At 37.4% G+C, this 9,731-nt stretch overlaps 2 protein-coding genes and 1 pseudogene across 2 annotated transcripts in view; 2 read left to right on the top strand and 1 right to left on the bottom strand.

The window, feature by feature from the left end:
• Nucleotides 1-1,670: 1,670 nt before the first annotated feature.
• LOC113781561 lies at nt 1,671-2,404 on the top strand. The gene has a single exon (XM_027327516.1). It carries the CDS (start codon nt 1,843-1,845, stop codon nt 2,077-2,079), a length of 237 nt encoding a protein of 78 aa, XP_027183317.1. The 5' UTR covers nt 1,671-1,842; the 3' UTR covers nt 2,080-2,404.
• A 587-nt stretch (nt 2,405-2,991) lies between these two features.
• LOC113779486 lies at nt 2,992-4,415 on the top strand (annotated as a pseudogene).
• Nucleotides 4,416-5,363: 948 nt separating this feature from the next.
• LOC113779487 (putative disease resistance protein RGA4) overlaps nt 5,364-9,731 on the bottom strand; it is a 5,967-nt gene continuing 1,599 nt past the window's right edge. The window contains exons 2-6 of the mRNA XM_027325072.1: nt 8,687-9,725; nt 7,312-7,675; nt 7,044-7,190; nt 6,379-6,486; nt 5,364-5,594 (exon numbers count right to left, since the gene is read on the bottom strand). Coding sequence (XP_027180873.1) covers nt 7,660-7,675; nt 8,687-9,725 — 1,055 coding nt within the window. The 3' untranslated portion in view covers nt 5,364-5,594; nt 6,379-6,486; nt 7,044-7,190; nt 7,312-7,659. The remainder of the gene's footprint in view (nt 5,595-6,378; nt 6,487-7,043; nt 7,191-7,311; nt 7,676-8,686; nt 9,726-9,731) is intronic.

A 9,731-nucleotide genomic window follows, 5' to 3' on the forward strand; every position in this document is an offset into this window, starting at 1 on the left:
TAAAAATTATAAAAATATGATAAAAAATAATTAAAAAATTAACAAAAATAATAAAAATTCAAGTTGACTTGAGATGACTTAGAACGACTCGGGGTGACTCGACCATTTCTATCCGTTTCGGAGACGTCTCGGCCGAGTTCTCGGCGATTTATTATCTCGGAGTCATCTTGTCCCGATATCGAATCGGGAAGCTCTGTTCCAGTGACGACTCGGCCGAATCATCTCGGTTTCGGCAGAGTCTTTGAACCATGAGTGGGACATGAGCATTGCTGCGAACTTTTGAGTGTTGTGGCAAAAGATTGAAAAGGGCATTGTGGCCAGGTTTACAGTTTACAAATAGGTTGCCATTTGGGCTCTAATTAAGCATGTTGAGATGGAATCTTTATCCAAATTGGGTATTCACCTCGTCCTTAAGGAAGAATTTGGGGCAGGAATCGTTTCTGAACATTTTACTGCCTTGATTGGTCAAGAAAATTTGCACGGTTCAGATTATAAGTTGTATATCGATTTTAATTTTAACCACATGTCCGAGACTCACAAAAAAAAAAAGAGATAAATTTACATTTTGTTCAAATTGATTTACACTCTGAACAAATGCATGCATATTTTGTTCAAATGCAAAAAACCGTTTCGGATCCCCGATCCCTTAAAGGAAGACATTGATCGGTTCTGCTGCAATATATTTTAACTAGTATCGGCTTGGGGTGGAAAAAAAAAATGAAATTATGAGACATAGAGAGCAAGTTTTGCACCTGGTAGTAATTAATCTAAGAAATAATCAATTAAACCACTTTTAAAAGAAGATATTTATTGTGAAAGAAAAACAAACGAAAAAAAACTCACTATTCTTCAGATACGTAATAGTAAATCTATATTTTCTACTTGTTTGAAAGTTTATTTGTTTGCCAACAAAAAGGCATATTTGGGGCCTTCACAGAAATCTGAATCCCGCTCTTTGCTGGTAATAATCTCTCTCAACTTTTCAACTCGATGTGCTGTATATATGCTCTATTCAACTTTTCATGGCTAAATTGCGTTATAGCATAATATCCCCAAAAGTTTCAATGGACAAGAAACTACTATTTTTTTTTTGTGATATTAACAGTCCCCTGCACTCTCAATTCAATAATGTTACGAGTAATTCTGGTCAGATCCAACTTTTTTAGAGGTAAAAAATAATTATGGATTTGGTCATCTGTTTAATTACAAATGAGATTTAACTTTTTTGCTCTGAAAAAAAAAATGACCATGTATAGGTTACGTGAGGAATTTAGTATAAAAAGTGATAAAAAAAACTACATTATATTGATTTGATTTTATAAGGAATATAAATTTACTATTTCAAAAGTAAAGGATGAAAAAATTCATTTTGACAAAATGTAAGCAACGTTTCAACGATTTGTCCTAATTTTATTGGACCCGGTTCCTACCTTCAAATCAAATGTGAAAATCGCCCCTGGACAACTTCGTATGATTCTGTGCAGAATTGTTAGAGCACTTGCTAGTTTCATGTAGGCCGAAACCTTTGCAAAACAGTCTGTACGTAGCACGGATGAGCATGTAACACGTATAATACAAAGGTTGTGGACGTGTAACACATCTAAGATCGCTCACTCAAGCATGCACAACACAAACTAGCAACATGAAACGTGGCACAAAGGGATCAAAATTCGAAGCAAATAAAAGTTGTTGTTCATCCTAGGATGCCATAGATGGATTTTAAGGAAAAAACCAAGAAAGAAGGAAACCCCATCAATTAGGTACCAGTACCAAGGAATACAAAAAATTATTGAACATAGGTAGAGAGATTTAAGGTTGTTCTAAAATAAGGTGAAATTAAGGATGTCAGGGGCACAAGGAGCACAACCAAAGGAGTCCTATACGGCTACAACGTATGAATCAAAAGATGGAGGAGAGAACAAGGCCAGAACCGACCTTTATTCCAAGGAGGATGAGGGCTATATTAAGGTTGATAAAATTCAGGAGAAAGTAGAGGATCCTGTGGGCAAGGGAGGTCCTGTTTTTGGTGCTGGCAAGGATGATGACAAGGAGGACTTGGGTGTTACTGGAACTGGTTAATTTATTAGTATGCATGGTCTTTTTTGTTCTTTCTTTTCTGTTTTTCTGTTAAGTTCTGAGTTTCTATGGGTGTAAATCTTTAATCTAGACTCTTTCATTTTTTTTCCATGGTTTTTTTATCATCGTATTTGGTCTTGATTTTGTATAAAAAGTTGATTCTCTGCGCTCAGAAAAGTTTATTTTGGTAACAGAGTTCTGATGTAACTCGTGTATTGGAAGTTATCATCAGTTCCACTTCCTTCTAATGAAGTTTGCAATCACCTCTGCTTTATTTGTCTGCGAATTGAATTCTCAGTAAAGTTGGACATGATTTTTTTTTCCTCTCTGATAGCTCCTGGGCTTGATTGTGTTGTCTCGGAAACAGCACTTAATTTCTTGGATGGTCAGTTCCTGGCAGCAACCCAAGTTGACAGAAACTGGGTAGGATCCTACCTGAATATGCTTTCCATGTCATGGATGATGTGTTGAATGGATTATAGATTTGTCTAATCTTGTGGATTAATTAGTCTTCTCTCATCTCATTAGCCTATAGGGCCTACATCATTGATACCAAATCAACATCATTAAGCACAAATTACAGTCACTAATTTGATGTTTTAGGAAGGAAAAGTATGTTGTTGCCTCTCCTGGCCATGTCCATTTCAGCTGAATAACAAGTTTCATTGGAATTCTTTTCTTGCCAAGCGTTAATTCTCTGAATCTGCAGCGTGCAAAAAGATACTCTACTATTGTGGTAGCTCACCAAACAGTAGAAAGAGACTGTTTTCTTCTCCAAATAGAACACTTTAGCTCCCTGCTGAATAGACAAAAGTGGTTGTCTAACTCTAACGTGATGGTACTTTCAAATGAAATCCAAATCTGTTGTTTTTTAGTGGTTTTGATTCTTCGAACATATGGAAAAATGAAGAATGACACCATGAGAAAGAAAGAAAAGTGAGTCTTTGCAGATTCCAGACTGCAGCCTTGAAAAATTATAAACTATGGAAGGTCAGAAAGTGGTCTAAGAAAGTTGCTGGGTACCAACTTGACAGAATTCATTAATTCAAATCGAACTTGAACAGAACGTCAAAGTCATAGATTTTACCGAACAGGAGGCAATTTGCTTGTTTAGCTCTATAAATACAGCAGAACTCATCATCCACTTCCTCTGCAACCAACTTCTTGTTTCATTTGCATCCCTCTACCCTGCATTTGCAACTTACTCCTAAAATGGCACCCCTGAGATGGCTCTTGATCTCTGTTGCATGTTTCCTTTTCATGCAGAGTCTTGGAAAGTCTGAGACCTGTCCTGATTGTTTTATCCATTCTCGGGCAGGTTATTACCCAAATTCTGACCAAAAAGGAACAGAAGGTCAGGATCAAGCTACATATACAAATTTATAAACATGAGCATGAAAGCGTGTTGTCTTGCTTGCTTTGCAATTTTAGATGACATGAATTCATGCTTAATATCGTGCTTAACATGATTGCAGTTGGGGAATGTGGCTTTGGTAAGTTTGGAGCAACACTCAACGGCGGTGACGTTTCGGCTGCATCAGAACTATATCGAGGGGGTGTAGGATGTGGTGCTTGCTATCAGGTATTATACATGTCATTAGAATGTTAAACAATTTCATATGCTTGTATCTATATTTATGTCTCTAATGACTCTATCATGCTGCTCTTAATCAGGTAAGGTGCACTTACAGTTATTATTGCCTGGATAAGGCAGTAACCTGTAGTCATAACTGACCATGGAATCAGTGATCGAACTGACTTCATTCTCAGCCAGCGAGCCTTTAGTCCAGATGGCACAGACACAGTGCAGCAAGACCCTCTCTACTGGCACTTGGAATTGTTGACAATTGAATATAGAAGAGTTAGAGTCACTATGAACAAAAAAACTACAAGATATGCTTCCATGGTCATAAGAAAGCCTCTAGATTTAACTATAACATATGATTAGAAGTTAGATAGAAGCTCACCAAATTGAACTTTCATAGACTGAGAGGAGAACATCTGCAGGAACTAATGCTTCTTTTCCTTGGTTTATCATCGATTTATTCTATAAAAGAATTAAGCAAGTCCATGAAAACACAAAATTATTATATCCCTCCATAGAAAAACAAATTTTGGTTTTTAAAACCTCTGTGAACTAAATGAATCTTCTGTCTCATCTTGAAACAGTGGTCTCATTGTAGCACCCAACAAAATATTACATTCAAGATCGATGAGAGCAGTCAATTAACCCTTTATTATTTTAGCTTTTGAAAATATCTGTACAGCAAGGAAAAGATGCGGACATTACAGCTGTGGCAGAGCTCTGTGGAGGTACCATCAATGCTTTTGCCCTTTGATACTGGAACCTACTCATTTCCATCGACCAAGTTTATGAAAGATATTGTCAAACATCTGTAAACAAGAATTAGTTTGTTTCACCGCTTTGAGTTCGCAATATTAATTAATCAGTCTGGGTAAAAAGACGTACCTAGACGTTCTTGGACTATAGTTCAGATTAAAGGGTTACTTGGCAGACCTACTCTGTTGCTGCTCCAATTATCACTTGATATACTTCAAAGGAAAGAAAGGACTTTGAAAAGTAAAGGCGGTGATTAGGAGCCATCAAGGTTCCCTACAGAGCTATAAACCTACAGCAACTGCAAAACAGAAAACTCAGACTCAGGACTTCGCATTAGCAAATCATGAGGCAAACACGAAATTGCATGACATTTTTGTCTAGTCAATTATTCAGAAAGCTAAATCAATATTTGTTTTTTTTTTCTTCTTTTCTAACGTAAATCAGTAAGCAGATGTCAAATCTTTCTGTTCAGTCCACAAGTACCAGAAGCATCACAAAAACTATATTAGCTTTTGTTCAAAACACTGAAAAAAGAAAAGTTCTATAACAATAATGACTGGCACCCACAAGTAGAGCTAATTACAACTATTTTACTCTTAAAATCTCATATCATTGCATTTGAACTTAAACTTCAAGGATAGTCTACCGAGTCTCTGCTGCTTGAAAATGTCTTAAACATGACAATTTTTTTAAGGTTTTAGTTAATGCATTGGTTATTAAACTGCTTTAAACCCAAAATTAAGTAGTGGAAGAAGATAATTGGTATTATAAATTATCAGACTACCAATCTCACAACCAAGGGCAGTCAGAGTAACTCGATTGACCATTGGATTTATGTAAAGAGATCACAGCTGAAGAAAGTAGAATCCCATCATTTAAAAGACATAATAAGAATACCAATAATCAGATTAATTTGGAGAAAGATGATAAATACATTCCCAAGAGGTGGAAGTTCAGAGTAAGCATTTCAATCCTTGTAGAATCTCAAGTTTAAAGAGAATTAGCTCCTTTCAGCAATCATGATATACAACTGGAGGTAGCAGACATATGAGCTGAGCAAAAGTAAACTGCTAGTTCTTATTTAACACAAAGAATTTTGTACACTAGACGTAAATACAAAAGTTTTCAGCTTTGACATTGCTTAACTGTCCACATCAAATAATCTGCTCTTGAACACCTGTATTCCATAATTGAATTTAATACATGGTTAGCGATATTGTTTTCTTCCTGAAACAGTACTTGTTAAGTTTCTCTGAATCAGACTGAAAAAGCCAAGAGAAGTTCAACAAAGCAGACTACTAGCCTTCAACAAACTAAAGCTCCAAAATTGCCAATTTACTTCCATAATTCACAGCCTATAAGGTAGTACAATTAACAATTGAGATCTCTAAGTGCAACCTGCAATCAACTTGCTAAATGATAATTCTTCAGTCCTTACTGTTACATTACTAGACAACATCTTGGAAGCAGACGTTTTAAAACTTTAGATATTTTGCAACTAAATCATCTTGCTGTACAATTTTTATCACCTGATATTGGATGGATTTAAAAAAATTTAGTAATGTTTTCACTGGAGTATGTTGTCCTGAAGAGACAAAAAAACTAGAAATTGACTCTTAAAATCTTTGTCCATCTTCCGTCAAACTTTGATTTAACAATCTATTTCATAAATGTAAACACATTATCATTCTTTTCTAGCAAATTGATAACCAAATGAACTTTTAGAGTACTTGGCTGGATAAGGAGGTTTTAGATTGAAAATCTCAAGAAGGCATGTTTGCCTACTTTAAAATAAAGATAGAAGAGCAAATTCCATGTCATTTTTGAGCTGGGAATCTTACGGAAAGGAAGGGTTTCTTTTTGTTGCCTTTGTTCTAAACTAATGAGCAGGAAATAAGACTTGATACTAAGTAAATCTACTAATACATTTAAAACAAAATCGCTAACCTTACAGTACTTACTTGAAAATTTGCAAGCTTCTCATTGTCAGTCTGTTTCTCTAAAACTCTATCACCAACCAAACTGCCCATAATCATCAGCAGAAATTCACGGTAATGATGGCTCTTGATCTTGAGAGACATTACATAAGTTGGGAAAAGAAACTCTGGTGAGCAGTTTATAGAGGCCAGTTGACAAAGATAGAGCATTTATCAGGTTTTAGACACTAGGAAGAAAGAAAAGTGTGCCTGTAGTGTGCCATCCTAATCATATCTGTCCAATTGAAACGGGATTTGACAAAGTTTTCGAAAGTTACAAGCTAGGTAATTCAATCAGTAAGTAAGAGCAATTGCAGATTCTAGTTGACATTTGAGCCTGAGTCGCGTTTACAATTATAGTAGTCTGGTTCCAACTACAAAGCAAGTAATTACAACTCATAAAATGAAAATAATAATGGGCAATTTGTAGCGCAGGCAAAGCATTTCACATTGAGGAACAATAAAGCTGTGGGCTACTGAGGCACAATAGAGATCCACATTTAATTGCTACCAAAACACCAGTTAGTTCTAACTTCTAACTATGAGCAGTATGCCGGAGAAGCAAATTGAGTTCTAAAACATGTAAATCAGCACCTCATTATCATGACTACACGTCACTGAATCGTTTGGACAGTTTTAAAGAACCATACCCCAATGGATATCTCAGACTTTGGCCATCTGAGGCACAGAGAAAAAGAGAATGCCATCCAGCAAGGAATTGTAGGACTTTGAAAAAGTAAAGACAGTAAGTAAGAGAAATCGATGAGGTTCCCTGTTAAGCTTTGTGCCTAAAATCACTGCAAAGCACAAAAACTCAAACTCAAGATGGCGTTCAAAATAGAATAAAGCTAATGGAAATTTTTAGATAATTGCAGGTTTTCTGTCATTGTGACTAAAGCCCCAAAAGGAGAAACTTACCATAAAAAAAGAAGCAACCGACAATCATAAAAGCAAAGAGAGCTTAAAAGCCTCTATCAAGGTGGATTCATTAAGATCAGCAAGTCACAACAAGCAGACTTGAGTTGAATGTTGGAAGATACTCCACCAAGTTTTGTGCGACTTCATTGCTCAAACAGTGCATACCTTCCTTGGCTACCTCAAAAATATCTTCATGACGATAAGATTTCTTTTGTTTCATACGTAATAGATTAGATATTGAAGGGGTTAAAAGTCAAAATTGAGCAGTGAAAGAAGAGAAGCATATCTAAAATTACCAGAATTTTGAACCAAAACATGAAGGCGGTGACCAACAGCTGCGAAAACTCCTCAATTGTCTTCATGGCTAAAAAGCCAAAATCAAGAAGAAGTGTGCCAGAAAACCATCATATATGTCTCCGATGGAGCAATTACTAGTCAAATAGTTCAGATAACTATGCAAGTTCATTATCAAGAGGTAAAAGTTCAGTCCCCTTAGAATCACAATTTTAAACAGAGTGAGATGACGACTTTAGCAATAATAACTTAAAATCCACAGAAGCAGAGCACGTAAAATAAACAAAACTAGACTGCTAGTTGTTCTAAACGTTGATAGGCTATTTGTAGGAAATGCAGACCAAAAGTTATTGAGGTCTAGCCATATAGACGGTGCTGAAGAAGCTTCAAAATTCTGACCTCTGTTCGTGAAGCTATTCTTCTATCAATTCTACAAAAACAAAGCATAGAACAGAATATGAACAGAGATACAGTACAACATCAAAGCACGAAACAGAACAGGTGCTTGGGGTCATTCTAATGAATAGTTTATTTTTTTTTTTTTTTTTTTTGCGACTCGGGAGTGGGGTAGAGCTATGTCCGGTTCAAGTCCGTAAGGCCGGCAGTGACTCAAATTCCCCATCTTCTCTCGGCCTCTCCGGGTCTAGCGCCGCAAAACCAACCAGACCTAGCACGTTAAATGCACGGCGAACTGATGTTGCTGCGGAGGTTCGACCCCAGGACCTAACGGTCCCGAGGAGGAGGCGCCAACCACCAGCCCATTCACGTGGGGGCAATTGATAGTTATTACTATTATGTTATAAGGAGTAAATGAAGAGCACCAATATTTTGGACCTAATAAGAAATGCTAATGCCGCAGCTTTGAAAGATAATAAATAGGACGATAAAAAGGGAGAAGAGAAAATTGTGAAAATAACCACGAAAGGGAGACTTTTTTAGGTTTTCTCACGAGAAGGTTAATCAGAGGGGGAGGTGAAGAGAAGGGGAGATTGATTGTAAAGCAAATTAAGAAAGAGGTTATTGAAGGCAATCTTACATGATTGAATTTGATCCAAAGATGAAAGTTGGTTATTAATCCCACATGTGTAGGTCTTGAATGTGAGAAACTTTGGACCACTGGGAGTCGGGGCCGCTGCTCTGAGAAGTGCATCTTTCTTTTAACAGAGGAGAACCAGAAACCGACAGACGTTTTAGTTTGGTGAGACGGCTCACGGCATCCTTAGAGGGTAGATGTCCAAGCTCTTTGAAACCATTTAAAACCAATACTTCAAGAGCCGCGAAGTTTCCGAACCAATCTGGCAGAGCTTTTATACCTTCAAAGTCCCATAGACATAGTGACGTCAGAGTGGTCAAGTATTGGATCTGAGGTGGCAGTGACTCCACGTGTGGCAACCCAATTAATTCTAATCCACGGAGTGCGGATGACGAAGAGGAGGAGGAGGAGGATATCAATCCAGACCAATCAAACTCATTGTAAATTGAAGAATTTTCATGATCATCACCATCATCTGAGAAGGGACCAATGCTAAGCTCCCTTAAGCTGGTTAGGAAACCAAATCCTTTGGGCGTCATGCTTGTTTTCAGTTTGGGACAGTGGAATAATTCCAGCGTCAAGAGAGAAGGCGTTCGTTGCAACTCAAGCGGAAAGGAGATAAGATTGTTGCAATAAGCCACCCAAAGCTTCTGAAGAGAGGCACAAGAGTGTAGCATGTCACCGGGCAGATTCGTCAACCCATCACAACTCCAAATCTGCAGCTCTTTAAGAGACGCAAAGTTCTGCAGGGGAAGGAGTTCTTTGCATCTGTGGCACCATTTAAATTCCAAACGCGCTAACCTGGGAAGTGTGGTTGCTGTTGGCAATTCCATTAACCATCGAGGAAATTGATCACCCATAAAATTCTCAATTACCAATTCCTCCAAATTTTGGTGCGGTCGAAGGCCATCTAACACATCTTCGTCGTTGTAGTCGCCGCCTTCTCGATCACGGGCCCACTCAAGTTGCAGCCTAAATAGATTAGCCTTTTCAAATAGATTTGCTTCCTCAGCTTCTTCTTTACCGTTTACCAGTTCCAGATTGCGTATCTCCAATTCACCTTTGAGGTTCTTCAAGCTTCCAAGCTCTCCAA

Source organism: Coffea eugenioides, chromosome 8 (assembly GCF_003713205.1).
Source record: "Coffea eugenioides isolate CCC68of chromosome 8, Ceug_1.0, whole genome shotgun sequence".
Classification (NCBI taxonomy): Eukaryota; Viridiplantae; Streptophyta; class Magnoliopsida; order Gentianales; family Rubiaceae; genus Coffea; species Coffea eugenioides.